Genomic DNA, 16,794 nt, shown 5'->3' with positions numbered 1-16,794 from the left:
ATGTACGAAAAGCCATGAATATGATACCTTAGCGTATGTTCTGTCTAATTCAATAGTACACGCACCAAGCGAATAATCACCGTACAGCTGCGCCCGTCTTTCACCTGAACTGTCAAACCATTGTCGTTGTACCAGTCATCAAAGTTGTGCCATACCTGAACGCTTCAGTAGGCCATGCTAACTATCTTATGTGTATATACAATGCCATAATTATCGATGTCAACGAACTACGTATAGCTGGGGGACCTAACGCGTCCAAGCGCCACCAGACGACCGCCTGCCCCTCTCGTACAACCACTTGCTGTTCAGTCCTACGCTGGTTCGTTTGTTGCCAGACGGACTCGGGGAATCGGAGAACAAGTTGGACGAGGTGCTGGCCGCGAGATTCGATTGACCGAATGACGACCTCCGCCCATTGACTGAGGCGTCCAGGCCCTTGAGCCCCAGGGGACTGGGGAGGGGGGAGTAGGAATCGGAAGCTTGCAGGGCAGGGCTGGCCCGACCTGACAGGGGAGAACCACTGGCCCAGCTGCCCCGAGAGCCTATGGAGCCGGACAGCGAGGGCGTCCTCGAGTATCGAGGCGGCGTGCTGTAGGTCGCGTTGGGGGTGGGCGCCGCACCCGAAGGGGGCAGACCGAGCAGTTTGCGTTGCGCGGGTGTCAGAGGAATGTCGGCTAGGGAGTCTTCGGCTCTCATGAGGGGCAGGCAGGCAGAGACAATGTTGACAATGGGCATGAGCAGACATGCGTAGCATGCGAGATCGACGTAGCCTCGCGTCGAATTTGACAATCTGCGGTCACCAGTCAGCCTCGTGTGCGCAGCATATGGTCACGTCTGGGAAGTATACGTACAATGTCGGCAGGGAGTTGGCTTTGGAAACTTGGTTGAGGACGACGATGGCGATGATGCTGGCTACGCCGTAGGCGATCTGCGTGACGTTCTTCTCGGTGAACGTTGTCGCATGGCGCCGTCTGGTGATCTCGTCGATGCGAGGGTGTCGCCAGGTGCCGGGACTCTCGGTGACTGGCGGCGATGAGGCAGCAATGGCCTTGACGGGTGTCGAAGGCATGGTTGTTGATTTGTCGGGCGGCACGAGTGTGGGCAAACGAGGCGGTCCTACGGGGTGGTCAGGTCAGTCAAACCGCTCTCTTCGCAGGCACAGCCAGTCTTGGGCAGCACTTTGCGCAGGTTTGTAGACGTACCGTGCAGGTGTTGTGCTTTACGGTAGCTGTGTGATGTTTGGGTCGTCAATGCGAGGCGCGAAACATGTGCTGCTGGTTAGTATAGGCTCTGCAAGGCCGAGGCCCGAAGGTGTCGTCTTTGTTGACGCTGGCCAGGATGGAGGTGGTTCCCGGGAGACGAGATACTGCGAAAACAATCTGGCGCGCTGCATGCATGCAGGGTGCACGAGCCAAGCTACCCGGTACCTAAGGCAAGGTAGAGCTGGCACAGTGCCTGACAGTGCAGTGACGCGCTCCAGTCCCCAGCTTCAGGCTTCGGCTGCTGCAGCTGCTGCAAGGAGGAGCAATAGGACCGTCAATTGATGGATGAGGCTCTCGTCACCTTTCCCGCCCATTTTCCTTGCTCCCGTCGCCCACATCCTTCCAACAACACTTGGAGCCACCAACTTCATGTCTCGCGATCCTATCATCGTCAAGCATCAACGCATCGCCCTCTCTGTATAATCACCATACTTATGCGCCGCTGATCCGATCCCTGTCCTAGTCGTCGCAAGCCACACCACGAACCAAGGTGAACCACAGCGACAACCTCGCCATGTCGGCCCCTCCCGACACGCCTTCCCAGGCGGACACGGTGCCTGCCAGCCCAGCTACACAGATCGATGATGCACCACCTTCGCCCGTCGGCAGGTCATTCCTGTCGCAAGCTGGCGACGAAGACATGCCGGATGTGACGGAGGACCACGAGCAGAAGAGGTCGCGCAAGTCCAGAACAGCACGAGACAAAGACCTTGCATCGCAATTCGGGAGGATCAGACACCTCAAGAAGGACGACGGCGATCCGCTGTGGCGCGTGGATATCCAGTACGACTTCCTGAAGGAGATATTCGACAATGAGCAAGCCGTCTTCACCAACTCGTACGAAACGATGCCCAAGCAGAACTTTGCCGACCTGTACATCGATACCATGGCGCGCAGTACCAAGACGAGCAAGGTCTTGCGCGACAAGCTGCTTAGTGATCGCGAAGTCGCCAAGGGAATGGCCATGGTTTGTCTGCTCGTCAACATGGGTCGTATGAACACGACGCTCAACTGTAAGGACCTTGCCTACTCTGCTTTCTTGATCAAATAGCTGACAAGCCATCCAGTCTTCCCCGAAATGCGGGCGCAACTGCGAACATACCACGCGATCCCCTCCCTACAGGCTCGGCAAGATACCAGTGCAGACAAGCAGCTGCAGGACGCGCCGAGACTCAAGTCCATCCTGAAGGGTGGCGCAGAGGACCGACAGGAGGCCAACTCGCTTGACGCCATCAAGAACAAGCGAGTTCCCAGGACGAACCCGGTCAATCTCATTTTCGTCATGTGCAACACTGCCTACATTATCGCCGAGCTACATTTCCCTAACGGGGAGGAGTTTCACGATCTCATCATGAAGAAGGAATACACGAGCAAGTCGAGAGCCAGGGCATTCTTGTGGCTCATGTGGTTTCATCTCGAATCGGACTTTACCGAAGAGGGCTGCGACGAGAATCCGTTTGGACCTGGTGTCGACTACGGCTTGGACGTTGCGAACCAGGGCATCCCTCGACTGGAGCCTGTCGACCCGGACGGACCACCGGAGAATGTGGACACCCCAGAGGAGATTGAATTTGGGCGTGAGAAGCAAGCTACGCGAGCCAAGATCTTGGAGATGGATCAGGCGTACCTCAACGAAAGAGAGAACCGTCGCGGCAAGCTGCGAGTGCCTCTGCCCACGGAGGACGGTCCAGCGATACTGCCGAGGATCCGCCCATCGAAGCACGAGTCCGACATGGATAGCACCCGGTCCACGCCGCCTCCGAAAGCTGGAGCCAAGCCCTCGGGAGCTACCAGACGAGGGGCGCCTCTCAAGTATCAGATCTACGAGAACTCATCACCCTCTAGACCTGGCAATGAGGGTGTTGTCGCCCGCAAACCGCGTCCCCCGACTGCCCATCAACTGGCAGTCGAACGCAACCGTCACGAGAGGGTCGAGTACATCCTTGATCGAGGCCTGCGCAAGCAGCACGCCAAGAAGCGCAGAATCCGCCGGCAGAATGGAGCCATCTTCCGGGCATATACACGCGTCAAGGCGCAAGCCAACGGACTGGACGACAGTGATGATGACGCGCCTGATAACGTCCCAGCGCAGCATCCCTATCCCTTCCGCGAGAAGGGCGTGAGCGGAGGCCTGAACTCACTCAAGACAGAGGACGATGATTTCGGCGAGGAGATTAGCACGTATGCAGCTGCTCTACGGCGCGCCACGAGACGACTTGCACGCTGGCACGGCCGCCATGACGAGCTCGGCGTGATTGCGCCAGTGAAGAAGCCTCGGGCGGCTAGTGAGGTTAAGGAGGCTGATATTCCAAGAGATGCGAGCCAGGACGCAGGCGTGGACGACATGGAGATTGAAGAGGTCGATCAGACAGCACTGGGAGACGACGAACAGGACGAAGTAGATCGCACAGAGCTCATGTCTGATGTCTGAGGCTCTGCTGCGTGTACCAAGTATTAGTGTTTGTATGATTGGCGGGTGATTCCGTGAGGGAATGCTTTTATTCAAGATAGTCAAAGAGGCTTGGCTCGGCGTTTGGGCTGTACTGGAAGAGACACATGCTAGCACATAGGCAGCACAAGAACTTGGGAGCAACGATTTATTTTTTACCATCTCTGGCTGGTCGTCGTCATTGAGCATATATCGCGGAACTCCGTAGCACTGGCAGCAGCCCCTGTGTAGCCGTATATCCACTGCCTCGTAGCTTCGCCTTAACTAACGGCTGATACCGGCAAGCTTTTAAGTTTAGGCCTATCGCTTACCTACGGGTATTACAACATTATTCGGTCAGAATACTATTAGGCTAGAAGTCCTTTTCGTTTACTTATACTTTATCAAAGCATCTAAAATCATAAAGATCATTTAAGTAGTCGCGGCCCACGAACGTAGCTAAATTCAGCTATGTAGTAAGGAGCCTCTACGCCACAGCGTCTGCCACGCTTAACTCCACCGGGTATGCTCAATAACGGATTTGGTATGCTTGACAATACCTCCCTTTTTCGAAGGCAGGATCGAATGGTCGAGGGACAATATCTTTACGTACCTACCAACGTCTTGCTGCGAATATCCACTGCGAATATCGCACGCTTCATGGCCTCGTGGAACAATTCGTGAAAGTTGGACTTGAATTAGTAACTAGAACGTGTTTCAATAAGAATGCTGTTGTCGTTGTCGATCTTGTCCTCTAATTATCTCGCATGGAGATCCATACTTGACGACCGTGTACTCCGTAGGCGATGAGCAACGACAAAAGTTAGAGGATCGCCGTAGTAGATGTTCACTGGAACACGACAAAGTCGCTAGCGCTGGTGAGCAAAATCTAGCCGCCTATGGTTTAGTGCTACGGATATGCTCTTATGCGGAGGTGCGAATCTCTTAACGGACTGGTATGCCCCTTGGGCATTAATGTAAAATATCTAATTCTAGACAGGGGCATTGCCTCGCCAAGACACACCAGCGTTAGTGACTTTGTCGAGTGAGTGCAGTAAATGGTGACGATCTTGTCGACAGTCTCGCAATGTCGACTGTACCCGGACCTCATGCGATCCATTCTTTCTGACATCAAGGTCAGATATTTGTTCCAGTTCCAATTCCGCGGCATAGTACCGGCATTCGGGTGCGCGAAGTACGGGCAGTTAGCCGCCTTTGGTAACGTGACGCCGGTGAAGCTGGCGATTTCGTCCGTAATTGGCATGACAACATTACCAGAAACGACGGGTACCTAAGACACCCTGTCACCAATTTCATTTCACCGGCTTCCGGCTGGTCATTCTCAGGCCATAACGAAACGTGCGGAGGGCGCGGAATCCGGACTGCCATGTGGGGCGCCGCGGCTCATTTGTACTTTTAGTATAACTTCATCAGGGCTCTCAACTCTCAATCAACGAACATCAAAGCTCCAATCCATCCACTGACAGTATCCTTCCCTTCCCTCGTGTCAATATGCCTTCCAAGAAAGCCAAAAAGGCAGCGCCGCCCAGCATGGGCCCTCTGCTGGCCATCCTCGCCCTGCTGACGGGCCTCTTTGCCTCAGTCATCTACATGATCGACCAGCACGCCGACAATTTCTACATCTTCGACCCAAGCGAGCTGCACAACCTCTCGCAGCGCGCCATTGCCGCACATGGGGAGGACATGCATGGCATCAAGGACTACATTGTCTCTGAGCTGAGCGCGAAGCACCCTGACCACGTGAACGTGGGCGAGGAATGGTTCTTCAACAATGCCGGCGGTGCCATGGGCGGCATGTTCATCATCCACGCAAGTGAGTCGTCCCTTTTACAGTGCGGCAAAATACCATCGCGGCTGAACGGACTCCAGGCATCACCGAGTACCTCATCATTTTTGGCACCGCCGTCGGCACCGAGGGCCACAGTGGGCGTCACACGAGCGATGACTACTTCAACATCCTCAGGGGTACGCAGCTCGCGTACTCGCTCGGGTCGTTTGAGCCCGAGGTCTACCCAGCCGGGAGCGTCCATCACATGCACAGGGGCGATGTGAAGCAGTACAAGATGCCCGAGGGGTGCTTCGCGCTGGAGTATGCCAGGGGATGGATCCCTCCCATGCTCTTCTTCGGGTACGCGGATGGATTCACGAGCACCCTCGATGTCCCAACATTGTGGATGACAACAAAGATCTCGGCTCGGGAGATCATTGGCAATCTTCTCAAGGGCAAGATCTAGATAGACAGTGTCAAGTTGCTGTGCGGTGGGCAAGACTCTCCATTGGCTACGTTAGTTTACGCAGATGGTGCACTTTGCTTCCTCTTGTCCTTTGCCCATGACCAAGACTATTTGCCCTTACTGTTGTCATCGCTATCGTCATCGTCGCTTGCGTCGTCGGGCAACTCCTGGATCCGTCCCGATTGCATTGCCGCCGTGACTGGGTTCTCCACGTCCATGACGCCCGTAGCCTTGAGCCTGGAATACCGTTAGAAGCACTCTGGCGGACGCAGGATGAAAGCACATACCTCTCAAACAGCACAAACAAGCGCTCCGCCTCGCGCTCCTTCTCCTCATCCGTCATCTCCGGCAGTTCCACCTCAGGCTCAGCGTCCAGCCTCTGGCCAGTGATGGGGTTGACAGCAGGGCCAACCGCTGACCCAAGCTCCTTTTGCGAAATCTCGATGCCTTTGGAATTCAAGTATCCCGCAGCGTTGCCAAACCCAACATTGTGTACGAACAGCGAGGGGTCTCTTTCGGACAATTCAAAGAATGTGGTCATGATCACCTCGCGCACCTCGGGGAACATGGACATGTTGGACATGTGGAGCAGTTTGTGTGGCAATGACTGACCCATGCCGAGCGCCTCCTTTCGATCCTCCTCGCTCGGTATGATCTTCTGCTGGAGTCGCTCCTTTGCTGACTTGGCTCCCGACCGAGATAGGTGGTTGATGGCCAGGAGCAGGGGAAGGAACTCGGATTCCTTGTCTTGGGTACCGTAGAAGTTGATGCAATCGCTCAGAATCTCCATGAGCTTGTCCACGGCGCTGACCTCAATATCTTTCTTCTCACTAAGAGGCAGCACAGGCAGACAGTTGACGAGGATGGACACGGGTGCCTGGAGCGGGGGCGTCAGGATGGTCATCTTGGACAGCATGTCCAGCACAGGATCGACGGCGTGAATGAACCGATGTGCCTGGTCCTCGTAGCGAGCAGCAAGTGTCGACAAAAGCCGTAGGCTTGCTGCGCACGCAGACGTAGGGTCCGCGGTTGGCAGTGGCCCTTGGCTTGCGTGACGTTGGATGTTCTGATACGAATTAGGATGTGCGGTAAGCGCTGGGGCAAGATACCTACCGCGCTCACGATTTCCGCGAGGCCATCATTCTCAAAGCAAGGCGTCAAGTCCAAGCTTGTGCCATGGCACGAGAAGATGATAATGTTGGCCAGTGCCAGCTCGTCGTCGGGGTCATCGCGCTGTGTGCCGTTAGACGCGTCTCGATAGAGCTGACTTGCTTCCTGCACACACCTGGAGAGCCGAGATGATCCTGTCTGTGCCGATTTCGGTGGAAATAAGCTTTCTGGACTCGGGGGCCCTGACCAGAATGTTGTTCAGGCATCGCAGCGCAGGTAGGTGCTCCGGCTTTGGATCAGCTTGGAAGGCATATGCTCCAATGATCCTCACCCCCCTTTTCGAAAACAAAGGTTCCAGCGCGCCCTCGCCTAGTGTGCGAGTCGCTCCGTGAAGTTGCACCAGCAGCTTCTCCAACTCTGTGCATTGTCCGTCAGACGTGGCCGTTGGTGATGTTGAGCGACTTACCTGAACTGTTGCTGGCATCGGCAGGATTCTCAAGTTTATTGAGAACCCCCTCGACATCGGCTTTCGACCCTGCACACTTGGTCAATATCGATTGTCGCTTCCGAGCAGTGGGATCTCGTCGTTGGGCTGGCTAACTAACTAGGTCCACCGAGGGCGGCCATGGCTGTTGGCGATGGACGGGCGCTGGTGGGCAGCGTGGGCTACAGGGTCGATGCAGATCTATCGGCAGATCCTTCCCGCCATGCGCCTTCGCTGGGGCTAGAGGTGCGCCACTGCGATGAAGTATCGTACTCGACTAAAATCACGTCTGCTTTCGGACGTGGGAAGGGTGTTCTCCTCCATTCACAGAATTGACTGACGTTGAGTGGCTGCTTCGGCGTGACGTCGCGTGGGGGGTTGCACGTGACGTCGACGCTTGCCATTCTGAGCTAGAATCGCAGAGGAGGGAGCGCGATGGCGAAGCCAGACATATCAAGCCATCACGTGGCAAATTCTTGCGCTCAAAGAGGTGAGAGCGAGAACATCATTCGCATCAATTTTGAATCGTTAATGGGATCCCTGAGAAGTGGTCGACCTACCTTATGATTGATATGGTAGGCTCGGAATGACAGGAAGAACTGTTGACGAACTCGACCCGGCCGAGTCAATGTTTTGGGTCGCCGCGATACCACCAGTCCCAGGTCGCTCTAATCAATCAATGACGCTTCGACCTCCAAAATCTAAACAGGCGGTCCTCTCATGGCAACATGATTGAAAGCACGCATGGTGGTCTCTGCGCTGCAGTAGTCCCCCGAATAATAAGGCGGTATCACCAAGCCTTGCTGCTCGGACGCTGTCTTCCGCGACTTCGTGGTTGCCGTCTGGGCACCTGCAAAGAATCAAGAGCGCTGTGATACTACCAATCACCGAGCCCGTTCATAGTACAATTCTTTCTCCTTCATCCAGAGGCTTAAACACCATTGTTGAGTGAGCAACATCGTACGAAGTTTGGTGGCAACAGGTCTTGTGGGACGCTGTTATGTAGTACATATGTAGCCAACCCCGGCGATAAGAGGCGGAAGTTCTTATCTGCGCATCGGTTTGCCCATCCCACATGCCGAAGGATGGCGCGTCAGCGAAATCTTTCGCTGGGTCCTATACGCATTCGAGAGCATCCCAACGTGAGCTTACTTCTGCTGTCATTTGTTCTCGGCAAGCGATAACGCGAAGGTTCTGAATCCGACGGAGTTGTTGTCCGAGGCACGACGGACCAATGTATCCCAACTCGCTCAACTTACCTTTGTCTGACCCTTTGAGGTTGGTCGAGGTTTGGTAAGAATGCCAGGGGTATCTGAGGATGTCGCATGATCCTCAGCGCGCGCATGGTTGCCCTTCATAGCCGACCGACCGTTGATAAGGACCATGCGACGCTCAAGGTTTGCCCGACCATGGTTGGTTGGTATCGTCTCTTACCAACCATCACTGCAGGAGTCCCATGCATGTAACCTTCCCAAACCCAAACGTCCAAGAGGTAGGGAGGCAGTCTGCTGGCTTTCGGTACTTACCTAATAAGTCTGTTTGATCGGTGCAGCCACGGCGTGTGCCCAGACGCCAAAATGAGCAGAGATGCATGCAGTCGTGCAGCCGCATTACCCCAGAAGTCTGTGCAAATGTTCTAGCGCCGGTGGCTAGCCCCGTTTCGGAAGACCTTTTGTAAACATGGAATAATCTGGCCATAGCCCACACGAAGGCGGGATTGCAGTGAAAACTTTGGCAGCTGCTTGATTTTGTTGTGTCAAAGGATCAGCGAAATTGGTCTGTGTGCTCCACCCTTTAAGCTTATTGTTAACGTTGTGGGGTCCTGTTGGGCGCTCGCGTGTTGCTTTCGTTGAGGCAAGGCAATGTACTGTCGTCTGCCTGTTTGACAACAAAAGTTCCAATGCAAGCAAACCAACCTTCCTTCAAGTATGGAATGTGTTTACATAGCAACAATTGTGGGTCGCTCAAGCGGCTCAACAGACCCTACAGTCTGTAACCTGTTCGCCCTCGGCATTGTGTCTAGCTAGGGTCAGTGTCCACCCCTTTCCTGTGGCTACCCCACACTTGAACTTCTTATCTCGACTCCAACCTATCACTGCGCGCCTCGCCTAGACTCGGAGGATAACGCAAGAAGTTCCTCTGTTCGGCAGACAGCTGCCTGGTCCAGTAGCGAACAGTGTGGCTGGAGACAAGGTCCCCAGTTACATGGGCGCCTCAGCGATTGCCGTCTGGTGTGCCCTCTTGCCATTTACCCCCAATAGCCCACGTGAGCCTTGTGACCACCGATCGATGAATATCTTTGCCTCTCTAAAGCTGACCCTCGCAACCAAGATTAAACTGCATTATTGGCGGGGCCAATGGCGTTGTTTGCAGTTGTCGCGGTTGGCGGCCTCGTCCATCGCTCCTGCCCCTCTTGGCTCAAGGTCGCATCTCAGTTGGGCCCCATGGCCAGCTGCTCAGGTCCATACTGCATTTCTTCCAGTCTTATGGTCCAATATCTGTCTGCTGAAAGAGGTGTCTAGCTAAGCTGAGCAGTTTGCGCTAGATTTCCTTGCGGACCTCATAGCTGCATGGTCTGCCAGCCAAGTTGTCGCAAGGAATCGCATCAAGACGAGGATCTATGGGCCGGAAGTTGTATTTAGCAATAGCTGTCGGCAAGGCGCAAAAGCCAAAGCTTAGCGGGCCCCTCCCGAGCGTGGCGTTCTGTAGAGCCTCGAGTGGGAAGCTCCAGGCCATGGGTTCCCGCTTGGCCAAAAACAAGTTCATGATGAACATTTCCCGATGCGCGCTCTTCCACTCGGCGTCTTGGCTGCTGCTAACACGATGTAACATTCTTCGCAGGTGAAGGTGCAGGGGTCGTTGGTCGGCTGCTCCTTCTTTCACAATCTCATAAAGATGGATGCACCTTCCCACCGACTCGTCCGCCGCTCCTTCCTTCGAGTCTCTTCCTTCTCGAGATTCATGCGACTGCGACCCTTGCGGCCTTTTGTATAAGTCACAAAGCCCCAGACACTGCACACTCAACATCATGCCTACTGGTGACGCTGCCGAGGTTGGCGGCGCTACCCTGCGCAGCGAGGCCGTTGAACAAAAGCGCAACTCCATCGCCAACGCCAACGCCACCGATGCCGAGCCCCGGGCCTCTGTCGCCGTCTCAGGAGGCCACGATGGCCTGGTCCACTACGATGACCTTCCCACTCCCGAGGAGATGAGGACTCTGCGTCGTGTGCCTGAAAAGATCCCCATCAAGCTGTTCTCCATTGCTTTCATCGAGCTTTGCGAGCGTTTCTCGTACTACGGCACGACCATTGTCTGTAAGTGATTTCGGCTACCCCTTATCCTCCTATGGTCTCTCATCTAACTTCTGGAAAAGTCACCAACTTCATCCAGCGCCCTCTTCCTGAAGGGTCCTTGACTGGTGCCGACCCCGTGCAGCCTGGCGTCTTGGGCATGGGACAGCGTGCCTCGACCGGCATCACCACCTTCAACCAGTTCTGGCAGTATTTTATGCCGCTTTTCGGTGCCTACATTGCCGATCAATACTGGGGCCGCTACAAGACTATCTGTTGGGCCCTTGGCATTGACATTATCGGTCACATCATCCTTATCACGTCCGCTATCCCAGGTGTCATCCCCAACCAGTCTGCTTCGCTCGCCTGCATGATCCTCGGCATCATCGTCATTGGCTTCGGTACCGGTGGTTTCAAGCCCAATGTCAACCCGATGATTGTCGAGCAGCTTGGTGAGCAGCACATGCACGTCAAGACCCTCAAGTCCGGTGAGAGGGTCATCGTCGACCCCGCCGTCACCAACGAGCGCATCTACCTGTGGTTCTATTTCTCCATCAACGTCGGCGCCCTTGCTGGCCAGGTCAGCATGGTATGGGTTGAGAAATACGTCGGGGTACTGATTTTTTGATTCTTTATGATTCCTGGACCATCAGCTAACGAAATTTAGTTCTGGTTATCCTATACCCTTCCCACCATCATGCTGTGTCTATGCCCGGCCATTATGATCTGGGGCAGGAAGCGTTACTCCAGGAGGCCGCCGGGCGGATCCGTGCTGGTCCCAGCTTGGAGGACTTTTGTTCTAGCCAACAAGGGCCGTTGGTCCATTAACCCTTGGAAGACGTACAAGAACCTCCACGACGGCACTTTCTGGGAGAACGTCAAGCCCTCCAAGTTTACGGATGCTAGCCGCCCCAAGTGGATGACCTTTGACGACAACTGGGTTGAGGAGGTTCGCCGCGGTGCCAATGCCTGCGCCGTCTTCTGCTGGTACCCCCTGTTTTGGCTCTGCTACAACCAAAGTGAGCGATAAAAACCCTTCACTGAGGATTCAATACTGACAAGATGATAGCCAACAATAACTTGGTGTCTCAGGCCGCGACTATGAAAAGACACGGCGTACCAAACGATGTCATCACCAACCTGAACCCCTTTTCCCTCTTGATCTTCATTCCGCTGAATGATTTCGTGATTTACCCCTTTCTCCGCAAGATGGGTATCCGCTTCACCCCCATCAAGAAGATCGCTTGCGGCTTCTTTGCTGGTTGTTCTGCCATGATCTGGTCTGCGGTTGTCCAGCATTACATCTACTCGCGTTCCGAGTGTGGCAAATATTCAAACGGTGAGGATTGCCCTCCCGCGGAGATTAATGTCTGGGCCCAATCTGGCAGCTACATTCTCATGTGAGTTCCCCTCTGCCCCATTCTGATCGCCAGCCGCTAATATGCACAGCGCTCTGTCTGAGGTATTCGCCTCCATCACCTCGCTCGAGTATGCTTACACCAAGGCCCCCAAGAACATGCGTTCCATGGTGCAGGCTTTCGCTCTGTTCATGAACGCTTTCGCTGCTGCCCTTGGTCAGGCCCTCGTCGCCCTCTCTGACGACCCTCTGCTCGTCTGGAACTACACCACTGCTGCTATCCTTGCCTTCATTGGCGGTACCTGCTTCTACCTGCAGTTTCGCCACCTCGATATCATGGAAGACCATCTCAACGAGCTTCCTGAGGGTCTCGTCGCTAACAAGGTCACTGGTGTTGAGCTGCCTGGTCCCAAGCGCATCTCCGACGCTGGTGCGGAAGACACCGTTGACGATGAGAAGCGCATCTAAGCGTCTTCAAGTGTTCATCTAACGCGTAGAAGAGATTCAGGAAGGGGTTTGAGGCATGTGGTTGCATGGCCGCTGTTTAGTCGGATCTAAGCAAGATACCACCAATTCATAACATGAATTTCTTTCTCAAGCTTAGTCACACTCAAGGGTGCTCTTTATTAGTTGCAAATGTATGGCTCAGCCCAATACTCGATCAAGACTAGTAGGCAATTCTTATTAGTTATTCCTACTACTCGTATCAAAGGGTCATGCCCGAAGCAAAAATGCAACTTAATAACAATCAATGCTTTTGAGCCAATACTGGTTGAAGCATGTCGATCCGTGTCGTTGCGTGGGAATCCACGCAAGGTTCCAAGGCCTCTGCTTCATCCCGTGGATACTTGTTGAAGAGACTGAGATTTCTTCAGATGCATCAAATTGGGCGCCCCAGTCTCTTCTTTGTCAGGTCCTGGTGGTGAGATTCTTGCAACTTTCTGCTCTTCTATAACTCTTGAAAGTGAGTCCCGGCTATTCGCAAGGTTGTTTGCGTGAATGATTCACCTGGATCGACACTGAATTGGGCCCAGTCCTCGTTCTTGACTATGTCGCTAACCATGGGCAAAGACGCATACTTGGTGAGAGATTTTCGGCCAGTATCCGATGCTGCCTTGTCGGCCAGGTCCATGAGTTCCTTCGCGACGAACCGTTCCGCAGTCCCCTCGCACAATGGCACCTCGGGCCTCTTCGAGCTCATTTGCAACGTGACCGACGTGCTTCATGCTTTGACACAATAGCATCCTGCATAGCCTTGAACCATTCGCGCTCAGTATCCGTAAAAATTATCAAGTCCGACGGAGCCCAGAGCATTACCGCTTGCTTTCGACGATATACAATACTGTCGAAGACATTCAGGGGTCATCAGCCCAATATCCGACTAAAGCTACTAGTCAACGTTCAAATATATAACACGAGCAGGACGATAATTAAAAAGTATTGACTGACGACTTCAATCCCGTATTAGGTCTATAATGTTCAAGGATTGATTAGCCATTTCATTCAGATGTCTATTATTAATTCGGATGTCGGAGTTTTAATGCCAAAACGGTCCAGTGGTAAGCCACAATCGTCGCCGTAATGATAAGCAGCCACAGCCGTCGGGGCCCGCCATACACCTTTGGACCCTAAAACTTGTCATTACATGTCACCTCTCTCACCCTTTTTCAATCGCCGAATTTGTCATGAACAGCACTTTGAGTGATGGCGCTCCTTTCTCGGGGTTAAATCAAGAGGGACCCCGCCAGAAGCGCTCACGCGTCCTTCTGTCATGCGGACCATGTCGCTACTCCAAGCTCAAATGCGACCGGGGCACGCCTTGCTCGCAATGCCAAAAGAAGGGTCGCGACGACCTCTGCAAATATGCCCCCAAGCTGGAGAAGAAGAAGAAGAAGCCCGCGAAGACCATGGCTGCTCGGTTGAAGCGGCTTGAGGGGATGGTGCGGGGCATGATGGATGAAGAGGGCAACATCATACCGCAGCCCGATGCTTCGGATCAACCCCCCCTTATTGATGGTCTGAGACAGCCTATGGGTGGGCAAGTTGTCAGAGGAAAGCACCAAGCCACGACGTGGGTTGGTCCGACCCACTGCTTAGCCATGCTGGAGGACGTGAGTGCATGGCGTCCGCTTTGAGGGATGACCACAGGTGACTAAAGCTCGCAGATTGAGGACTTGAAGGCCTATTTTGATGAAGGGGATAAGGACGAAGAGATGGATGCGCTTTCGGACGAGGTTGAGGCTGCTGAACTGGTCCTACTCTCGCCTAGTCCCCCTAGGAATCGCGAAGACATCATCGCAGAGCTGCCGGAGAAGAGGATAGCCGACAGACTCATAACGAGGTACTACGCCTGCATGAGCCCTTCGCAACGTACGTAAAACTATTTGTTCTTTAAATCACGGCTGACCACGGCCAGACATCATACACAGGCCGAGTTTCTCAAGAACTGTGAGCCAAAACCACCCCCATGGATATCCTTGGCTAATGTGCATAGTATGCTCGCTTCTGGCAAGACAATGGCAGCGTCAACTTGCACTGGATCTCGCAGCTTTTTATGATGCTCGCTTTAGGCGTCCACTTCAACCGCTTCCAAGCACCCCAAGAGGTCGAGGGTGACTCGCCTCTGCCTCCCAACGATCGCATCAAGCACTACAAGTCAATGGCCAGAGAAGCCCTGTCTTTGGGCAAGTACACCCAGCCCAATCCTTGGACCATCCCGGCATTCATGCTTTACACGGAATCATTTTTCCTACTCAACCGTGCTGGGCAGATGCAATGCTCCATATTGTCCAGCGTGTGTATCAGACTCATGCTCAAGGTCGGCCTCCATCGTGATCCGAGCAAGCTGGCCAACATCACCCCGTTCGAAGGTGAAATGAGGAGACGCATGTGGAACATGGGCATTCAAGTCGAGACCCTGGTCTCCTTCCACATGGGCTTGCCGAGTGTCGTCCAGAGCGTCGAAACAGACACCCAAGTCCCGCGGAACTTGAAAGACGAAGACTTTGACGAGGATTGCACAGAGTTGCCGCCTGAACGACCGAGTACCGACTGGACAATCACAACTTATCCGATAAATAAGACCAAGATAATGCGCGTTTTCGGGAACATTGTCCAGCAATCTCACGCACTCACGCCATCACCCTACAGTGAGGTCCTTCGATTGGATCAGATGCTGCAGGAGACTTGGAAAAACCTCCCAACCTTTATGATGAACCGCCCGCTGGATGAATGCGTCGGCGATCCTCCGGTTCTGATCATCCAGCGCTTCGGGCTAGCAGCGCTGTACAATAAGTCTCGCTGTGTTCTCCACCGGAAATATCTTGTTGAGGATGGCCCCCTGCAGGAGCATGACTACTCCAGACAGCAGTGTCTCCGAGGTGCAATGACATTGCTCGAGAACCAGGAAAAGATTTGGGAAGCGAGCAAACCCGGAAATGTCCTAGCGCACCACGGGTGGTTTCTCTCATCACTCGCTGTGCACGACTACTTGCTGGCGGCTGTCATTGTGTATATGATTCTGAAAGACGAACAATACGGCGATCCAAGCAACGAGCGCCATTGGAGCAACCAGCTGGCAGAGACGCCTTCAAGAGATGAACTGAAGCGAATGTTGGTACAGTCACATACTGCATGGACCGATGTAGCAGAAACGGCGACCGATCTCCGCAAGACCGCGGACACACTGGCCATCATGCTGTCGAAGCTCGGGGTGCAATTGAGTGACCGGCAACTGCAACCTTCGCCCCTTGCTGCACCAACTGCGGCTTCAGGGAGTCTTATATCTTCCGGCATGGGGGGCTTCTCTAGCTCTTCAAATGACCTCACCGCAACAGGATACCTATCGTCAGTTGGATTTGATGGTGAGTTCCGTACTTGTGGACTTCCTCGTTCCATGTAGCTAACAAGTGGTAGGGCATTTCACGACCACACAAGTTGAGGACTCCTTTGCGCTGCAGCAATCAACCAAAGCCATGCAAAACATGTCTTTCCCGGAAATGGGCCCTTCAACGCTGCCCAGCACTAATACATTCGACTTTGATTCCTCTTGGGTCGAACCAGAAACCATGGACTGGGTAAGATCATACTCAAAGGGATTTGACAAGCGGCTAACAGTTGCAGCGATTTCTCGACATATCTCTCGCACATGGCCACACTGCTGGCGCCGAGGTTGACGGTGTCGGGATCCAGTGGACTGAGAACTTCCTCATGGATGACAGCAACATAGATTGGGGCAGGACTGAAAACTGTAGCTAGCAGCTTGCCACAGCATCGCCGGACTGGTTTCACTGGTTCGTTGTACGCGCGGCACTTGAGACCTGTTTCTTCTCGAAAAAAAAAAAGGAGATAAAAAAGAAAGATAAAAGGCCTCAGAGAGCGCGTGTAAGCATCATTCAATGTGTGTAGCCAAGTCAAATACGGATACTTGATGATTGGCCATCCTGTACCAATGCAGTAGCAGACCCAACTATTTACCTCAAAGTCTGTCTTTGCCTAGCTTTTCACATAGCTAGGCGCCAATGGTCGATTTTCCCGTGTCCTGAACGCCAGACTCCATGCCACACCGCCCAATGATTATATCGTCACGCTCATGAAAAGATGCTCCGT

At 53.8% G+C, this 16,794-nt stretch overlaps 6 protein-coding genes across 6 annotated transcripts; 4 read left to right on the top strand and 2 right to left on the bottom strand.

Annotated features, from left to right (window-relative positions):
* Positions 1–246: 246 nt before the first annotated feature.
* On the bottom strand, positions 247–1,069 carry J7T54_002152 (Meiotically up-regulated like protein; the record flags this gene model as incomplete). Its single annotated transcript, XM_051504760.1, has 2 exons — positions 247–790; positions 852–1,069. 2 exons carry the CDS (start codon positions 1,067–1,069, stop codon positions 247–249), a joined length of 762 nt encoding a protein of 253 aa, XP_051363847.1.
* Positions 1,070–1,776: 707 nt separating this feature from the next.
* On the top strand, positions 1,777–3,693 carry J7T54_002151 (Ino eighty subunit-like protein; the record flags this gene model as incomplete). Its single annotated transcript, XM_051504759.1, has 2 exons — positions 1,777–2,275; positions 2,330–3,693. The coding sequence occupies 2 exons, from the start codon at positions 1,777–1,779 to the stop codon at positions 3,691–3,693; spliced, it is 1,863 nt and encodes a 620-aa protein (XP_051363846.1).
* Positions 3,694–5,202: 1,509 nt separating this feature from the next.
* J7T54_002150 (C-8 sterol isomerase) lies at positions 5,203–5,945 on the top strand (the record flags this gene model as incomplete). The annotated part of the gene is made up of 2 exons (XM_051504758.1): positions 5,203–5,524; positions 5,581–5,945. 2 exons carry the CDS (start codon positions 5,203–5,205, stop codon positions 5,943–5,945), a joined length of 687 nt encoding a protein of 228 aa, XP_051363845.1.
* Positions 5,946–6,052: 107 nt separating this feature from the next.
* Positions 6,053–7,863, bottom strand: J7T54_002149 (Synembryn-A-like protein; the record flags this gene model as incomplete). The annotated part of the gene is made up of 6 exons (XM_051504757.1): positions 6,053–6,182; positions 6,233–7,011; positions 7,068–7,178; positions 7,231–7,472; positions 7,522–7,590; positions 7,827–7,863. The coding sequence occupies 6 exons, from the start codon at positions 7,861–7,863 to the stop codon at positions 6,053–6,055; spliced, it is 1,368 nt and encodes a 455-aa protein (XP_051363844.1).
* A 2,704-nt stretch (positions 7,864–10,567) lies between these two features.
* Positions 10,568–12,654, top strand: J7T54_002148 (peptide transporter-like protein; the record flags this gene model as incomplete). Its single annotated transcript, XM_051504756.1, has 5 exons — positions 10,568–10,853; positions 10,913–11,418; positions 11,497–11,848; positions 11,899–12,229; positions 12,279–12,654. The coding sequence occupies 5 exons, from the start codon at positions 10,568–10,570 to the stop codon at positions 12,652–12,654; spliced, it is 1,851 nt and encodes a 616-aa protein (XP_051363843.1).
* Positions 12,655–13,871: 1,217 nt separating this feature from the next.
* Positions 13,872–16,443, top strand: J7T54_002147 (putative transcriptional regulatory protein-like protein; the record flags this gene model as incomplete). The annotated part of the gene is made up of 6 exons (XM_051504755.1): positions 13,872–14,297; positions 14,352–14,556; positions 14,603–14,634; positions 14,681–16,049; positions 16,102–16,262; positions 16,309–16,443. 6 exons carry the CDS (start codon positions 13,872–13,874, stop codon positions 16,441–16,443), a joined length of 2,328 nt encoding a protein of 775 aa, XP_051363842.1.
* Positions 16,444–16,794: the final 351 nt, after the last annotated feature.

This window comes from Emericellopsis cladophorae (assembly GCF_022114955.1).
Source record: "Emericellopsis cladophorae strain MUM 19.33 chromosome Unknown NODE_10_length_638493_cov_120_236322, whole genome shotgun sequence".
Lineage (NCBI taxonomy): Eukaryota > Fungi > Ascomycota > Sordariomycetes > Hypocreales > Bionectriaceae > Emericellopsis > Emericellopsis cladophorae.
The sequence above is the reverse complement of the archived record's forward strand: the minus strand, read 5'-3'. Positions and strand labels throughout refer to the sequence as shown.